The 18822-nt window shown below is 40.3% G+C and overlaps 2 protein-coding genes across 3 annotated transcripts in view; one reads left to right on the top strand and one right to left on the bottom strand.

The window, feature by feature from the left end:
* The window catches only part of cadpsa (Ca2+-dependent activator protein for secretion a), a 158598-nt gene that overhangs the window by 92644 nt on the left and 47132 nt on the right, over nt 1-18822 (bottom strand). The window contains exon 4 of the mRNA XM_028406129.1: nt 1142-1222. Coding sequence (XP_028261930.1) covers nt 1142-1222 — 81 coding nt within the window. The remainder of the gene's footprint in view (nt 1-1141; nt 1223-18822) is intronic.
* LOC114436055 (uncharacterized) lies at nt 4790-8090 on the top strand. Of its 2 annotated transcripts, XM_028406127.1 has the most exons (5): nt 4790-5039; nt 5437-5542; nt 6000-6134; nt 6220-6350; nt 6843-8090. In XM_028406127.1, exons 2-5 carry the CDS (start codon nt 5449-5451, stop codon nt 7218-7220), a joined length of 738 nt encoding a protein of 245 aa, XP_028261928.1. In that variant the 5' UTR covers nt 4790-5039; nt 5437-5448; the 3' UTR covers nt 7221-8090. The 2 variants fall into 2 exon arrangements, with proteins under 2 accessions (XP_028261928.1, XP_028261929.1); XM_028406128.1 differs by lacking the exon at nt 4790-5039 and having other exon boundaries at nt 5118-5542.

Here is an 18822-nt window from a genome sequence, read left to right as displayed (position 1 = left end):
TGGATAGGTGCTGTGTAAATATACATTACTGTTTATATCTTTAACAAAGAAAAGGGCTAAACAATTGACAACATAGTGTTATGTGAGGTGTAGGGTTTTAATAGGACCAAGACGCAGACAAAAATAATGTTCAACAAGGGAGCTTTATTTAAAGCTAAAACAACAAAACCAGTCCAGAGGAGCAGGTGAACTTAAGGAGGGCTACTGAAAACAGAGCCAGAAAATGCAAAAATCAAAGTACCAAAACCCAAAGAAAAGATCAAAACACAAACCAAACCTGAGAAGGACAGGAAAACACGGAAGGAAGAGGAGGACGACAAGACAGTGGACGGTAGGTAATCACAAGGGATTCACATGGGAAGAACTGACAAAGACAAAGGGAAAGCACAGGGCTTAAAATAGGGGAGACGACACAGGTGAACACAATTAGGGAGGAGCAGGTAATCAGGGAGGAGGAACAGAAGGAGAGAGGGAAGGACTAAGGAAGACCAGAGAAAGACAAGAGGAGAAGAGAAGAAAGAAGATGACAGGAGGGAGAGAGAGGAAGAGGAAGGAGAGAGGGAAGGACTGAGGAGGAGCCAAGAGGAAGAGGAAAAACACTGAAAACTAAATAACAAAATAAACAATATAATGACATGACAGGGATCAAAACTCAGGCTCATGACACGTAGTCTCATCCCTTTACATGCTTGATTCTTTTTTTAATGTATGTATACACAAATCACCCATACCATTGCAAAAGTTAGGAGGCAGGCAGGGCTGCGGATGGCTCTAACTCCCAGGAGTTCTGCTAACATCCACCCTGTGGCCCCATTGCTATTTTGGTGAAGTGTTTTATGTTGCAACCATCTCTTTCATTTTGTGGTTGGGGTTCAGCATTAAACTGGTTAATATAAGGCATTAAAAAACAGGGTAAGGTTGTAGGTTGTCTGGAGAATTAACATGCAGACTCAAACCCACTGAAATGCATTAGTTTGAAATGTGTGCCTCTTATTATAAAACAAAGAACAATTTGTGTCACTGTGCAGGAAATAAGTAATTCAAAACTTCAAGACAATTTTACATTATGGGAAGAGACTACCGTATGTTGAAATCTTAAAGTTTTTTTTCTCTATCTTTCCAACCCTCTCTTGTCCCTTACCCGAGCAATCTGGTCCGCCATTTGCAGTCTTCCATCTAGCTCTCTTCTGATCTGAGCGGCCTGTTCGTCTGGATTGTCCAACTGCAGAAACACAGACAAACACAAACAATAAATAATTAAAGCTGCAAGCAGCGATGATCGGGCCCTCGCACTCTGCACGACCGCCCCCTCCCCATCACGCCGAGCTGCGGAGATTTTGCCAGCGGTGGAAAAGACGGAAGCAGAGAAATGTCAGTGCAACAAATCTGTCAATATATGTAAAATAGTTAGTATGCAGTAACCGCCTGTTTACAGTAGGTGGCTCTGTCCACAGATATCCATACATGGTCGGGGTCGGGTCTGTATCACATGTAAAAAATTTGAGGATTTTAGGAGCATCCGTGGTGGAGTTATACCAGTTTTAGTACCCTATGTGTCCACTGGGGGGACTCAGACACCATGAGAATAGTGGAGACCTGTCTGTGCTTCAAACCTCCAAAAACATTTGATTCATACATGAAAATTGTCAAGAAGCAGTTACTTCTGGTTTCCTGTAGGTGGTGCTGTGCAGGTGACTCATGTGCATGCAGACGTGTCCGGGGACGGACTGTTATGACATGAAAAAAAATTGGAGGACGTTAGAACGATGTATGGCGAAGTTATAAGCAGTTGATGTTTCGTGGCAAGGGTTTGACAGTCGAAACCACACAGGTGTCTCTGTGGGACTTCAAGTCTGTGACCCTCATTTGGCTGTGTAATGACGGGTAAGGATTAAACAGTGAGAGATAAGTGCATGTCAGTGTAGAACATGGCACTTCCTGTCTCCACCACAAGGGAGCGCCATTAGCGACACAGATCATGATCACATATAGACGTTCAGGGCGGGGCTCTGACCATGTGCAGGAAGTTTGAAGCCGTTTGGAGCAAGTATGCGGGCGTGAGAGCCATTCGAACTTGAATCGTCGCCAGATTTTAGCAACCCACAGAGGCCGCGCCCTTTAAATTAGAGAAAAGCTTTTGATAAATTTTGATCAGCAGGTCCTTTAGGTCACATCCCCTGAATATCAAGTCATTCGGGCGAAATCCCTAGGAGGAGTTCGTCCCCATACCAATGGTGTAAATCGCCAAAATCGCCATTTTCCAACCAAGATGGTGGACTTCCTGTTGGGTTAAAGGTAGGGTAGGAGATTTAATTCTGGTGCACTTTTTGTTAAATTAGTGTAACTTCTCTTTACAATCCGATAGCAACCAATTAGTTCGGCAGTTTCGCTTTAAAACGAAGAATATTAATCATCAGGGGTGGGCGAATCGATCTAACTATCGATAGTATCGATACCAACGTTAGCATCAGTAATTACCCAATACTAGCGTGATGAGATCGATATTTCTGTGGAAGTTTCTCTTCTGTACCTTCAGCAACTTTACTCGTATTTACTCGCGGTGCAAACAGCGCTCCTCTCTCACTCTGCTCAGTGCGCAGGCACCCCGCCCCTCCCCCTCCTTCTCCACTCTGCCGGAGCAGACGGAGCTCCTGATTGGCTGTAAAGTACAGCTAGCATCATGGAGATGGCAGAGAGGAAGAGGAGCACTGTTTGGAGTTATTTCACAGCGACAGACGAGAAGAAGAAACTGCTACTTGTGAGGTGTGCAGGAAAGCGACCTGCCACTGTGGAAACACAACTCATTTACACTAACATAAAGCAGCAGAGCCCAAAGACCTCGAGCTGCAGAGTAAACAGAGGGAGGAGGAAGAGGCAGATCCCCAAACATGAACCAGAGACAGAGGTCACTGACAAAGGCTTTACTGCAAAACACTTATGAATATCCAGGATTTAAAAAAGTGAAGGTTTAGATTGAGTAATCTGCAGCATGAATTAATGGTGTCTTTCTGAGTGCTGTGATAAGACATGCAATTTTAGCAGAATGACTGAACAGTCATCATATCACCAGCTGAAATAAATCTTGTTTTTCTCAAATTCCAAAATATATCTAATAATGTAATTATATAAGTTTATATAATGATATGTATTTCAGTATGATTAATATAATTATGCTTTGGTGATAACTGTTGAAGGATCTTTACTCTTCATATTTAGGCTCCATGCAGGTAGGTGTTAGACTTTTATAAAAGTATCTTAGTCATGCTGTTTCACCTACATGATTCACAAAGAGCCATGGCTGTCACAAGGAGCATTGCTGACATGATTGTGAAGTTAAAATTTCAAACTTATACAGTTCTGCACTTTTGTTTGCAGCTTGATTTACTTAAAAAATGTTTCTTGTGTATTATTATTCTGCTAATCACGATAATCTATTTAAAGGCAAAAAAGAAGGCAAAAAAATAATTATTTATGATCATGAAATTTCAAAGTAAAAGTATCGGTATCGGTATTGGTATCGGCGATACTGGCCCTGCATTTACTTGGTATCGGATCGATACTGAAATCTTCAGTATCGCCCACCCCTATTAATCATCTGTGGAAGCTATAAAACGCTAAAAACTTCAGCCAATCCTACGAGGTGCCCCTGCGCGTATAGTTGGCTGATGCATGATGGCCGAAGTCACAGACTGGTTGGGAGGCGTGGCTTCGGGGTAAGCTCCGAGAGAAAGGGGTGTGTGTTTACTTTCAAAATCTGGCTGACTCTCACTGAGTTTTCAAAATCTCCTACCCTACCTTTAAGGTCATGGTGTCAAGAGACTTTTTGGTGCATCTCGGTATGATAAACGTGTGTACCAATTTTCGTGCAGCTATTCCAAGCTAAGCCAAATGTGAGGGAGGTTTTGAAAATTTCAAGGGGGCGCTGTAGAGCCATTTTGCCCCACCCATTTCCAGTGACCACAAAATATCACATTTTTCACCACCCCTGATGAGTGTGCAAAGTTTGGTGAGTTTTTCATGCATGACAAAGGGGTGAAAAATGCGTTTGTTTGGGTGGACAAATAATAATAATACCAGCAAATACAATAGGGCCTTCGCACCACTCGGTGCTCGGGCCCTAATAATAAACATTGCAATTACAATAGGGCCTTCACACCACTCGGTGCTCGGGCCTTAATAAATAAATATAGCCTAGTGAATTATATTATATGGAAGAGGATTAGAGCCACTGAGAGCAAAAAAAGTCAGAATTCTGAGAAAAAAAAGACACAAAATGACAAAAGTCAGCAGAAGATATAATTCATGACAGAATCCTAATAATTATTGGCACTTTCATCGACTGTCTACTAAACAAAGACAACAATGCCCTTGTTGAAAACATTTCAATCTGACTAAAAGATAAAACCAGGAACACTATGAGGAATCATCATTATCCATGCTGCAGTGACTACCCCCACTGCTACCTTCATGAAGGCACAGCAGTCCTATTAACATGTGTTATGTAACACACATTACTGAGTATTGGCATATGTTCTGTGCAAATCCAAGTGCTGCCTTTGCACTTCTTAATACATGCATATGTTTTTGGAAAATAAAGTCAAGTATGAAACATGTTCTTTTGTTCTCAGAACTAAACCTGGTTAAGGCACCATTTAAAAAACGCTAGCATTGTGGCTAACAGCAATGCTAATGAACCACTCAGCACAAAATCCTGTTTCACTGACAATGTTAAATTTAAATCAATCATCATTATTTTTGGAGAGTTAATCTCTCTTTTAAACTACACAGCAAAAATTGGAGAGTTAGAATTTCAGGGTTAAACATTTAGGAGTTCATTTTAACTCCAAAAGTGTAATTTCAACACATTCAGAGTTAAATGGTGTCCAGTTGTGGAGTTATTTGATAGAGTTGATCACATTAGTGTTAACTCAACTCTGCAGAGATACAATTAAACTCCGCCTCCGCCCCAGTACCTCTCTCCGTTCTTCTCAAAATTCTCAAGTCCACTCCATTTTGCTGTTCTGGTGCCGTTCTAATAGGTAAGTGTAATTACATTTTAACATAGGTACAAATTGATGCTGCGAACTGTAGTACGTGCAGCGCGATGTATGTGGAGCGTGTAGTAAGCCTTGTTTGTTGACTGAAAGACAATTTGTCCAGGTGAGCTAGTAGTGAAAGCTAGCAAGGCAAGCCAGCTAGCTAGCTAGCTAGCTCGCCTTGCTAGCTAATTGACGCTTAGTCAAATTGATGTTAAGTCAAGACGATAAAGAACAAAGGTTTATATATATTTTTACTCCATAAAATGTTTGAGACTGGAGCTAATGGTTACATTATTTTTTAGCAGAAGAACTGTAGAACATGACAGGGACCGCTAAAAACGGTCCGAACATGTGTCAGCCTGTTTGACCAACACGTGTCTTTTGTTAACTACATTAGAGTCAAGGTAAAATGCTGGTGCAGGTCAAGTACTGCGAAGAAAAAAAATATGTGAAGCTGAATGAAGTTGAAGGACACTTCAACTTTGGACAATTCAGTGAAAAGGGTATGTACTTTTTCTTTTTCTTTTTTTTTCGTTTGGCTTCAAAAAAATCGAATTGTGGTCTGAGAGGAGAAAGGGGTAAGGAGAGTATGTCAGGTGCCAGTATCTCTTCCTCCTCTCAGACCCGCTAGCGGTGCGCGTACATTTTGTCGGTGCCCGTCTGCCCGTGCGGAGTCTGCTGCTGCAGACGCCTGCTGCTCGCAGGGAAGGAGACAGCTGTACCGCGAGTCATGCAGACTGATTACTCGTCACGCCTCATAAATTTCATAAATGGGCATAAACTGATAAACGTTTTTGTATATACACATAATATACATTTTTAAATCATTCATTTTCAAATTTGGGTGTATGAGGGAATTGATTTTGAGAAACTGAGCTAGGTCTGTCATGATTATATGGTTATGGATAAACGTTTTTAAGATTAACAGTCATTCTCTGTTCAACTTATGATTATTTGCAGTCATTGAGAGATTTTGCCTTCCGCCTGATGTACAACTTACATTCAAGGATGCAACAGGGACAGAAGTTGATGCTGAAATTTTCAGTGACCTTCTTGGACAAGGCAATGTGGTGCTGACAGTTTTCTCAAATGATGGTGAGATATTAAGTTAACTATGATAAAGCACTCTACACCCTATAAGAAAAAAAACGGTAACATATTTTTTTTATGTTCCTTTTAGAATTCTCTGATTGCTCCAGGTCTTCTGCATCTGACTTGAGCTTCAGTTCAAGTGGATCAACTATAATCATGGATGAGGTCCCTAGGAAGAAATTGAGAATTGAGGATTTACGTTCAATGTCCGCTAAGCAGGTGATAACAAGGCTTCATTCTAATTCTGATTCTTATCACGTCCTGGTTTTCAACTCTTGGTTCTAGAAAAGCTATTTATCACATTGTTTTGCAATTTAATGTTAGTTGATTGAGGATGTGCTTAGAAGCAAGTCTGGTGGTGAAGAGGTACTGCAGGAGTACCAAACAACAGAAACCCTAACAGATGCCACAAGAAGACAAATGGTCAACATTCTAGTGGCTCACATGATTGATAATCATGGGTATGTGTGTGTTAATAATCTTTTATTTGTGCCACATAATTGCATGGCCATTGTATAAACTTAGTTTACTAATTTAATATATCCTTTCAGGCACCTCCCCACTAAAGCAGTCAGAGAAGATTATGCCAAAGGGATAGTGATGCTGTTCCCCTCCCTCAGGGATCCATATTCCAACAAAGGCTATGTAATAATCATTAGTGTTTGCATGACACTTTGATGTGATTCTTGACAGTGTTTTTTTGCATTTCAGGAACACTTCTATGATGCTGCAAGCAACACAGGATACATTTCTTGGCGTCTGAAAACAGTGCAAAGGAAGATTCGTCGAGGATATGCAATGTCACCAAATACCTCTACTGACATTTCTCCAAGAGGCCCAAATTTCCAAAGGACTGTTAATGTTGAAAGGCAACTTGATGGTAGTGCTTGTCAAGAAGCTATATCTTTGCTCAACCACACCACAGACAAGTCTCTGATTTTCCAGAAGATGAGAGAGACCTTTCATTACCGCCAGAAGCTTGTTAATGACCCAGGCAGAAGTGATAATATCCTCTCCACCTTCCCGAGATTCCTGGATACCAAAGGATTGGTAAGTTTGGTCAGATGCTTAGAATGGCTTAAAACGTGAAAGCATTTTGGTAGTAACAGTCAAATCATAGATATTATTCCTGCAGGAAACGAAAACTGGAATTTGTTTCTGTTGTTACTTCAAATAATGAACATTGTGTTTTCACCTACCCTCACTCATGGCATGACAATATATTTAAAGCACTTGATTGTTGACCATCACAAGCTGTTTAAACAGTTGTATCCACACAAAAATTTGATACCTAAACATCATTTTATGATCCATTACCCATCTTGTATAAGGAAAATTGGCCCCTTATTACATATGTGGTCTATGAGGTTTGAAGCCAAACATAAAGTGTTTAAAGACTCTTTTAAAAATTTCAAAAACATAACTAAATCACTTGCTAAGAAGCATCAGATGACCATTGCATATTACTGGGAAACATTCACTCTCAAAAAAACTGAGTATGGGCCAATAAAATCTTTTTCCCTCAGAGATGAGAAAGTACCAGTCAACAATGAAGTGTTTCACATGATCTTGTCATCCACAGAAGTTTTCTCAACGAGTTGGGTTAAAATCGATGGTGTAGAATATAGAGCTGGACTTGCCATATGCAGTGCATTAGAAGAAGATATGCCAGTCTTTTGTCAAATAATTGATGTACTGTTGGTTGAAGATCACATTTTTTTTCTAACAAACAAGCTATTCACAGAGAATTTTGATGAATATCATCATGCATTCAGAGTATTACGAAGTGAGGAAAGGTGCTTATTAAAAATGTCTGAGCTTAAGTTTTATAAACCATTTGATATACAAAGCTCATACTGTGTTTTAGATGAATCTTTATATATTATTCCTTCATTCACAATGTTTTAATTCAGTTGTGTACATGACTGCAAAGGGAGAAATAAATGTTATTTATAAGAATATTTGTTTCAATTCATTATTATTATTTTATATATTTATATATACTTTTAACACTGTTCCAGTGTTAATAGATTGCCAATTTCAGGAGTGAAATCAACACTATACAAATAGTAAAAATTAACTCTGACCAGTGTTATTTGTCAAATCTCAAGGTGTTAATGTAACTCTACTGTTGGAGTTAAAGAATTAACTCTGACAGAGTGTTGAATGTTTAACTATTTTGAAAGTGTTAATTTAACTCCAGAAAGTGTGGAGCCATATAAACCCTGGAAAAGTGTTGAAATCAACTCTGTGGGAGTCAATTCAACACTGGACTTTTTGCTGTGTATGCTGACATCCTGGTGAAAATGAAAGTCACATAAAATACACTTATTTATTATAGTTATATTATTAGTTATTAGTTATTATATGATACTGTAAGATTTTGTTTTGTTTTTGTGTTTTTAAAGCTGATTTGTGACAATGTCAGTAAAGCCTGTACCTATAATCACAGAGCACAATAGCCTGTGGGGAATATTACTGCCACCATCTGTCAGTATCTTCTGTGATACTGAGAGCAGGAATCAATCTGATAACCATGTGGAATTCATCAGCCGCTCCCTGCCCTGTCTGCTGATTAGAGCAGGCTTATTGTCGTGTTGTCACACAACTGTGTGTGTGTGTGTGTGTGTATAGTCAGCAGCATGATGCAGCTCTCTGCCATCTGGAGATGAGCAGTAAAGAGGAAAGGATTCTTCCTGAAGCTAAATCACACAGAAACAAGACACAAAAAAGCATGATATCTGAAGCTGTATTCATAAAGAAGAGTCTAGGACATTTCTCAGGATTTCTCCTAATATAAAGAGTACATCCAGCAAGATAATTGTTAGTCATAAAGGACGTTAGGTTCATTGTTCATTGTTTCTTATATGCACCAGCCATAACATTGAGAGCTTATACTGTGTACATCCCTATTTTGGCACCAAAACAGCTCTGAACCGTCTATGCACATGGATTCCATTAGACCTGTGCTGTGGTATCTGCACCAAGATGTTGGCAGCAGGGCCTTTCCTGTAAGCTGCAAGGTGGGACTGGATCTCTCTTTGTCTATGCCCCAGATGCTCCATTGGAGTGAGATTGTTGGTTATTTCTGTGGTTTGGTGTGTGTGTTTTCTCCCCTTGAAACAGAGAGACAAGTTGGGGGCAAAGTCAACACCTTGAGCTAGTTGTTGCGTTCCTCAAACCATTCCTGAACCATTGTTGTTTTGTGGCAGAGTGAATAATCCTGCTGCTATCAGTGAATACTGTTTCAATGAAAGGGATGGCCGAATTGCCCTAGATACAACTCATGGTTATGTTTATGTTAGCGGAACATATAACTGCCTGATTTCATCCAATTAGGAGACCAATACAGCCACAAGTCTGTGTTAGGGGACAGGTAGAGTTTGATGGGGGGTACAGGCAGCACAGCAGACCGTCACTCAGTTGTTCCTTGTTCTAGTCCCCCTGATTTTGCAAGTTTGTTTTTTTTGTTCACTGTACAGGGTACAGGGATAGATAAAAATCACTTAAAAGATATAGGAAACTGTTCCCTTCTGCAGTTGCCATTTTCTCCTAATAAACATAGAGGTACAGCAGAAGAAATGCACATGCATGTTCAGTTGTCATGGATTGAAACATCAACCTTTGTTTTTGTTTTTTTTTTGTTGTTTTTGAAGGATTAGGCTGAGCTTACTTGGTACCAGGTGAGCTTACTGTTGACGATCTGGAGATGATAAGGCACTAGAATGTACAATCACTGAATGCAACGATTTTTCCATCTTATGATATGAATTCTATGAAGGCTTATTATTTCTCTTAGCAATGTTCCCACCTCCAACAGGTTGGTAATGCATGCTTTTTATTTTCTGATTTAATGATAGAAAGAAACTGTAAAACATCAGAAATGGTGGATTTGAACAAAGCTCAAAAAATCATGACATTCAACACTTTATTCTACGAAAACATAAATATAAAATAATAATAGGAATGTTTGCCACACAAGTAAAAAACTGATATATGACATATATGACATATTGGTTTCACCACATCACTGTGGTACAGGCTGAAAGAAAAAATTGACCTGTAATCCCCCACTTTCTAACGCAGTGATGTACTGCGCACAAACCCATCTAATCATCACCCATACAGTGTTCTAAAATGGAGTCAGGCTCCAGCCGGGGCCTTTACGCTGCCCTGATGTCACAGGTTTGTTGTCCTACATGAACTCAGTATAGAAGCATCTCTTCAGGGTTTCCACAGAAGCACTCTGAACTGACACACAGGAAGTTACCACAAAGTAATGTCAGGGTTTGGCTACAACTAGTTTTTAGTGTCTAATTCTCTTACTGGTTACCAGTGGACACAGAGAAATATTCAGTATATGATAGATAGAAACTGACAACATATCGTGCATAAAGGTATAAATGTGGGTATTTTTAAGAATGTGTGTCTTTCTTTGTGCCTGAAAGGACAGGAGGTGTGTGTATTATGTTTGAATGTGTGTCTTTATATCGTATTTTTAAATCAAGGCCACTAAATAAATATTTTTTTCCTATTTTTATTTTGTGTCATAGTGATGACAATGATAAGCCCCAGCAACCTGATACATCCCGGAAGGGCCACTGCCTTCTCAGTTCTCAGTTTCTTCTGATTCAAAATCACCTGAAGAGAGGCGGACCAAGTGAAAAGGGAAAACCATGCACAACCCAGCAAGCAAGCGTGGTCTACGTAGGTCTGCGAGACCAACAGGGAGAGAAGAAGAGGAGAGATGGCATGACAAACAAGAGAAAGGCAAAAAACCAGACACTCTGCGATTCATGCCTGCTAGAATCCCCCCCACATTTGGCAAGACAAGGTCCTGGTCTCCACTTTCTCTCTCCACGACTGTTGTCCATACTATTATAAACAATACAAAATGCTGCCAGGAGACTACAAGCTGGGAAGAAGTGCATACTTGGAGAAGTATTTCCATTCAGGCTCTAATATGGAAGCTAAAAAATACGTTTCTGCTTGTGTGTGTGCTCTCTTTTAGGAAGAATAACATGTGGAACTAGTGCAACAAATGAATAACTACTCTATGTAATATCTGTAAAGAGGCAGCCAGGCAGATGTAGCAATTTTAAATTAGCCTTGAAGGTGTGGAAAACATCCATACTGACTGTGTGTACTGATATTAGATTAGACTTTCTTGTCATTGGACATGTTAAGTTAAGTTTAAGGTAGTTAAATGCAGTTAAAAATCTAACCTAGCCCTGGGCAAAATATGGCAGTCACACATTTGGGCCCAGCATCACCACTTCATGAACCTCTCTGTCCTTCTCTCTCTCCCTCTTTCACTGTATTGTTTTAAAAAATGATGAGGATTTTTGTTTATGAAAGGCAATGTGGCCTTTGCAAAAAAAATACCCACCCCTGCTCTAACCAGTAGTGCAAGTTAGACAGCAGTAGATATGGCACATGAGAATAAATGATAAGCAGAAAGTAATAATTGGATTAAAGTACAGTGTATAACATATGACAATGTCTAATTACAAGTTATGTACAGCAGTGTAGGTGAATATGTATCTTAGCTTATATACACCTTGTGCAAATGTATATTGCAGTTCTGGGAGGTTCAGCAGTGTTGGAAATCACAACATGAGGGGATCAGTGAGATGAAGAGTCCTGAGGGGAGACATCTGTGGAGTAAGACTGTTCCTCAGTCTGCTGGTTTTTGTCTGCAGGCACCTGAGCCTCTTCCCAGAGGGTAGGAGGGTAACCATATTTTGGGCTGAATGAGACGTGTCCTTCATGGTGCTGCCTGCTTCATGCAGACACTGTTTTCATTGCAGCGTGCCATCTTAATTTACACAGAGCCACAGGCATCCAAACTGATACTTGCATATCTGAGCAAATCTCACAATTGGTCCCTTTATTATGACAACAAAAGTATTCAAATAGACTTTGTGGTTGCTGAGATATGCTCTATTCATTTTGGGCATGTCATTTTCAAGCTGAGGCCTTAAAAATAGGCTTGATGTGGAAATAGGTTTTAGATAATAGAATCTCTGGCACTGCATTAAAATTGTTTGTCCTGTTGTCAACACAGGAAGTAGTTGGTAACAGCTTAAAAATATTGCTAGAATCAATGACATAATGTCAAATCAACACAAAGACTCCTCTAGACATTTCCAGCTTGTTAGATTACTTATGGGTCTGCTGGGTTCACAAAACAAGCCACAACGGTTTCCAAAACCCACCACATTACTCCTGTTCTAAAATCTCTAATCTTACTCCTGCTCAGATAATATACCTTAAAACACTACTGCTTGTGCTCATTAGCCAAATACATATCTTGGACACTAAGGACCTCTGGATTGGCCTACTAGTCAAAACCTCCCAGAAGGTGTTAGAAAGGCCTGGACACTAATGATAATTAAGTTCAAGCTATACACTTTGATTTTTCTGTACTACCCTGTAAGGATTTTTTAAAACTCTCACTGCATTCTCTGTTTTTAGGATTAATTTTATCCTTGCTTCTAGCCTGTGTCAGTCATGTCTTCTTTCATTCTGCCTTGCCTTACATCACATTATAATTTGGTTTAATCTGATTGGTGTGATTAGTGTATTCTCTCTCTCTCTTTCTTTCTCATATGTGCACACACACACCCTCTCACCTGTCTGTCCCTGCCATTGATTTTCTCCTACTGGCTGCATTAACATCTTGCCAGAACACCAAACCCTGCTGTTACCACTGACTGAGGAGCACGTTTGAATTACTGCTGTATCCAAGGCTTGCGCACACACACACACTGAAGTATTGTGATATGCACCACAGAGCATTCACATGCATCTTTCAATGCACATGTCTCTCTCTCCTTCTGATATCTAAAAAGAAAGCCACACACACCTCACAGAAAAGACAGCCAGCCTGGTGTCTCATATCATTTTTGCCCTCACATTGAAATTACAGGGCTAAAATAAAAATTGAAGTTCCAATCTCGGCTTCATTGAACAATGTAATTGTGGACTCGCATCTTCGATAAGCTGCAGGCTGTCCTTCACCTAAAATAACCTGTAACTTCGCACATACAGACTGTAAAGTCTCTGGCCTCTCATGAAGCTGCACTGACTGTACTACACAAAAAGATGTTTGTAATCTCTTTCTTTGCCATTAAGTTGTTTCTAACATACAACAATACAGTGTATATGTGCAGAGAAGAAGTCCTTGTATTTCAGTTTGTGCTTGGTAGACCATGTCTATGATCAGCCAACAGCAAACACAGCTAGATCTTACTGTAAAAGGAAATGTGTGCACACTTGGAGAAGATGAATCTATCTTAGCTTATATACACCCTGTGCAAGGGGATATTGCAGTTCTGGGAGGTTCAGCAGTGTTGGATATCACAAAATGTGGGGATCAGTGAGATGAAGAGTCCAGAGGGGAGACATCTGTGGAGTAAAAACTGTTCCTCAGTCTGCTGGTTTTTGTCTGCAGGCACCTGAGCCTCTTCCCAGAGGGTAGGAGGGTAACTGTTAAAAATGGGTCAATGAAGGAAACGACGTCAGGCTGCGTGTGCACAAAAGCAGCCGCCACGCTGTCTCACCCTTTTGTTGTGGCCTGATGGAGCACGGACCAGCTGCATGGAGTCAAATCAAGATTTGTTTCATTTCATTTAGATAAAATGTAAAATCATCGGTTGAATGATTGGCTTTGCTTCTGATGTTGATCCCACGTGCATCAAATTATCAGTTCAGTGGAGCGCAGAAAAATATTTAGCCGCCTGTTGAGCTTTGATCAGCTGGGAACACAGAGGGAGTGCACTGAAAAACTCCACAGCAACACAGGTGTTTTTTTTCTCTGACGTCCCTGGTGTACCTGACAGATTGTACCCCTGACTATTCACAGAGCTGTTTTCCACTGGCAGAGCTCCTGTTAAATAAGCCAGAGGTTGTGAGCAACCAGTGGCTGCCCAGGATAATTTTTTTATGGTGAAAAGTCTGTCTCAAGGGTGGTGGAAGTCATTTATTTAACTGTACTAAGATGTTGAGTTGCTCTGAATTTATCAGTAAGTGGTCCAAAACAGCCAACATAACTGTTCAAGTCCAAGCACTGGAATAGCTGTTGTCCTTATTGAGTGATTACTGCTCTACCTATGACCACAATTAATCACATATTTGTTAGTGCAACCCTACTAATCAATTAGTCATCGCCATGTTAATGCTATTTGTGCTTAAATTGAAACAAACAATTATTTTTATATTTTATATAAAAAAATTATTTATTTTTTTTCAAACTTTCTTTACAAATACTTTTTTTTCAAGCTATTTAAACCTATAAAATTAACCCTGTGCAGTTACGCTGCAGCTTCGCGTCTGGTGTAAATCCGGGTTGGAAGGAGATCGGTGCTGAATCAGTGCGGTCCGTCCTTCTTCTCTGCTGATAGGCTGTTGAAGAGTAAACTGTAGTGGCTGAGCAAGTTATGGGGCGGAGATCATTAGAATATTAGAAAACGCCGTACGGCGTTATCGGTGGCCGTCTGGAAAACGACGTACGGCGTACGACGTTAAACTGTGAAAACGCCTTACGGTGTATGACGTGAAAACGGCGTTTTCTGCGGCGTACGACGTAAAAAACGGCGTTTTAAGTACTGGCGAAATGTGATATGAATGGCTTGCGATAGATACGCGCAGTTCTATTTTGGAGATGTATCGTGCCCAACACGCGTCTATTTGCACCATCTACATCGAGCAGACAGGAAGTCAAAATAAAACGCTGTCAGACTGACCTCTCGCTGATTTAACATCGCTACCGGCAGAGAAACAGCCACAGCCATGTATGAGGAGAGATTCCGTTTGAAAAGTAGAGAAACAGCATTTAATATGAAAGAAGATGCTTTTTATAAGGACAACATCAGGAAGGAAAAGGCAGGGAGAGAAGCAGCAGCTGTTCTCAGAGGGGAAGGTGAGGAGCTGCCCTGTGTGTTGAGGGAGTAAACTCTCTGTAACCCAGCCTGACACATAGAGAGGACATTAACCATCAGATTAACAGGCAGATTACTACGTGACTTGTGAATCTCACGAGAGTGTGGAGGCAGCGCTACGCTTCTGAAACGCTCCTGGTGTAAATTGATGTTGTGAGACAGACGGGCGTATTACGTCCGTAAACCGCCACGCTGCGCTTTCGCATGCAGTATAAATCTGGGGTAACTCATGTGTTTCTCTTTCTCAGCTGTACCGGTGGTTGTACCTTCCTGCTGTCCTGTTTGACATGTGTGGACACTGTGCCTGAAGGTGGAGACAGGTGGAGTGTTTGGGCCAGTGAGCCGAGGAACTGTTTCTGCTTCACAGAATATGTTTACATGGACATGAGTATATGAGACTCACCACTTATTATATCAAACCTGTGCCATTGGGTTCTGCATAATTCATGTTTACATCATAAACAGCATCACAGTTACTGATGCATTATGTGTTTCTGAACATAAAGCATCCCACCTCCCTGTCACCAAAAGGACCCAGTGTTTCTTCTACTCCCTCTACCTCTCTCTATCCCGTTCTCTGTTTACAATATTTACCCATAATTTTCTGACCCTTTTTTAACCAATGACCATCATCATCCAGAAGGGTGTATTATAAGGCATGGTAGACATCTTCACATGCTGCTTGTGCGAGCAAGCTTGAGCCATCATTTGACACTGAGAATGGACCATTATCAGTGAACTTGGTGGTGACGTTGTCATGTGACTATGCTGTTGCGTAGCAAACATTTTTATTTCTGTAGACTGTAGGCAGTTGCAAATACAATGTATTCACTCACCTGAAAATATATAGCTTTATTTAGCAAATCCTTCAGAGCAAGGTTAAAAGGCCACCTCTGTGACACTGAAATTGTTGTATTAGGTGGTAAAAATTTTTCATTATTTGTTTGTAATTTCAGTGTGTGAGCCTAAATGAATACAACTGTAACATTGGACAGCAAAGATAACAAAATATTCACTAGCCAAAAATTGAAATCAAATCAGACGCCTCTCAATCCAGATATTCAAATAAAACTGTATGAAAGCCAAGCTAGCTATTTTGATTGTTAAACTGACAGCCTTTACTGTTTGTTTTGCACTAGATTACACAGAAGCATGTGTGCAGGCAGCAAAGAGTAAACAGAGAACAGTGTAAGCAGCCAGCATTAAATGACAGAGATGCTAGCTTGCAAACAGAAATGATAAAAACTTATGCTGTTATTCAGTTTCATATACACTACACTTTGACAGCAGTATGTGTGAAATATGAATCTAGTTGTCTTGGTGTTAAAATGTTTATTTTAAGATTTTTTGCATACACATTCTGCAAACCCAATCTGCACCAACACATGCTAGCTTTTCACACTAAAACTGCCACTTTCACTATTAGTAGTAAACTGTGGTACAACACTGTCTATCAACACTTGCAGCCTGTATACATAAACCACAGAACCTTGACTTTGGAAGAAAGTCTCAGCTGGTGGACTTAGTTTGTCCAATTTTACATTTTAAATATAATTCAATTTTACTTATATAGCACCTTTACAATCAAAATTGTCTCTAGGTGCCAAATGTTCATGATCACAGCTGGGGTTTTCTATAGTAATCCGTGGCCTTACAGTTGAATTAAACCAAATTAGGACCATCTAGTACAGGGGTGGGCAATTATTTTTTTGCGAGGGCCACATAGACTTCCATTAGAAAAGCAAAGGGCCACAAAAACATACAAAAACATCTGAAGCTGAAGGTTTTTATTTCACTATATGAAGTCAACACTGACCTCATATATCAGCCTGTTCTTGTTTTGTAAAATGACATTTTCTGGTAAAATAAAGGTTAAAATAAATAATGTGATATAACCACATAAATACATTAATAGCATAAATACTATAATCAGATATATGGAACTACTAAAGGCAACTAACTGATTAATAAAACAGCTTTTGGTGTTATTATTCATATGTGACTATTGTCATATGACGTAGTTTATCTCAACCGCAACCGCGTTTCACCTTAAATCACCTATAATGTTTGCTGCGTTACCAGCTCTGTCTGTGCTGAGTTAGGGTGCGATGTTCCATTATCAAGAACGTTGGCCGTCTTCTCTGTGAACATATCCGCGCTCATGTGTGTACGTGTGTGTGAACGCGGACGGGAGGGAGAGAGAGAGTTGCGCGGAGTTGAATGAATGGAAAGATAGATATTATAAAGTCGCATTGGCGGAAAAAAGGCTCAGAATCACTGTGTGGCGGAGGGAGTTGATGATGTGAACTGGTCTGTGTGTTTACTGCTCACTCCTCTGTCCTCTGTGTGTGTCCAGGTCCACTGAGTGTTGCTGGTTGTATGTTGAAAAACACTCCCGCACAGTGCAGAGCAGCACAGATGATGTAAAGATATTTTTACAGAAGAAAACCATTAGAGTTAAAACTAATTTTAAAAACAATCCCAAAGCTCTGAAAGTTGGACAAGGTCTGAGCTTTTTAAGAGCAGATGTCGGCTGCAGCACCGCGGTAACATCTGAATGCGCCGTGGCGTTTCTTCTCGCTTTACCGTACATTTCAGCATAGTCGCGCAGCATTTTTAAAGTGTACACAGCGCGACCGTGTCTCTACAAAGAGTAGATGGGATGAAGCAGTGCACCAGCGTGGAAGAGACAAGGAGGGTTGGAAAGACGTTACCGGTAATGCCGTGCTGACAGCTGACTTTTGATGCCTTCTTTTTTTTTTATTGTGTGTACGAGTCCGCGGGCCGCATTGAAGACGCAAGCGGGCCGGATGTGGCCCGCGGGCCGTACTTTGCCCAGGTCTGATCTAGTATGAAGTGTTTTTGAATAAATATTAGGGATGTCCCGATCAGGTTTTTTGCCCTCAAGTCCAAGTCATTTGATTTTGAATATCTGCTCACTTTTCTTTTTGCATGAGCAAAAATCTCTGTGTGTATGTGTGTGTTTGTGTCGGGAGAAACGCTCACCACCGCAACAACTACCCATTTCCACGGGCACAATACTTCAAACTTCCCAAAACGCATTGCTGCAGACTATAAATACTTCATCCATCCCGAAACTGGGAAATTTCGCAAAAGAAACAGCTCATCCAAGTCTTGAACCCCAACCTCTCGAACCCAAAGCAACAATCATGCTATCTGGACATACCTAATAAATGGTTTTAAACACATTTCAAGGACAGGTATAAATATGTGTCATCTGCATAACAGTGAAACAAAATACCATGTTTTTTGGAACATGTAAATTGAGAAGTATTGGGCCAAGAATAGGGTTTTGTGGTATACCAAAATGTAGAGGAGTTGATGAGGGCACCGAAGCTGACAGAAAGGGTCAGACAGGTGGGACCTGAACCACTGGAGCAGCACCCTTAAATCTGACACAGTGCCCCAGGTGGTTATTGAGGAAAGTGTGCTCAACAGTTTCAAATGCAGTTATCAGATATAAAGAATAGGTAAATAGACTATTCCCAGACACTCTGATCATGTCATTGTATTAGTCAAAATGTTTTCTTCTCCAGTTTCTAGGTCACTTGATACATATGTAGATGGTAATTGTGTCAATTGCATGTCAAGGGACACCTTCACTTCCTCTGTGAACCTTTGCACTTAGTCTCGATATCTACTGAATAACCTAAAAGCTCTGTTCCCATGTTTGTGACTGAAACATTGCTTAGATGATAGGTGTAAATAACACAGTTTTAGGATATCTG

The sequence above is a fragment of the Parambassis ranga genome, chromosome 5 (assembly GCF_900634625.1).
Source record: "Parambassis ranga chromosome 5, fParRan2.1, whole genome shotgun sequence".
In the NCBI taxonomy this organism is placed as follows: Eukaryota; Metazoa; Chordata; class Actinopteri; family Ambassidae; genus Parambassis; species Parambassis ranga.
The sequence above is the reverse complement of the archived record's forward strand: the minus strand, read 5'-3'. Positions and strand labels throughout refer to the sequence as shown.

Coding starts and splice junctions, on each gene's coding strand:
- LOC114436055 (XM_028406127.1), top strand. CDS start 5,449: ATGCTGGTGCAGGTCAAGTACTGCGAAGAAAAAAAATATGTGAAGCTG. Junction 5,543..5,999: donor TGGACAATTCAGTGAAAAGG/GTATGTACTTTT, acceptor GATTATTTGCAG/TCATTGAGAGATTTTGCCTT. Junction 6,135..6,219: donor GACAGTTTTCTCAAATGATG/GTGAGATATTAA, acceptor TGTTCCTTTTAG/AATTCTCTGATTGCTCCAGG.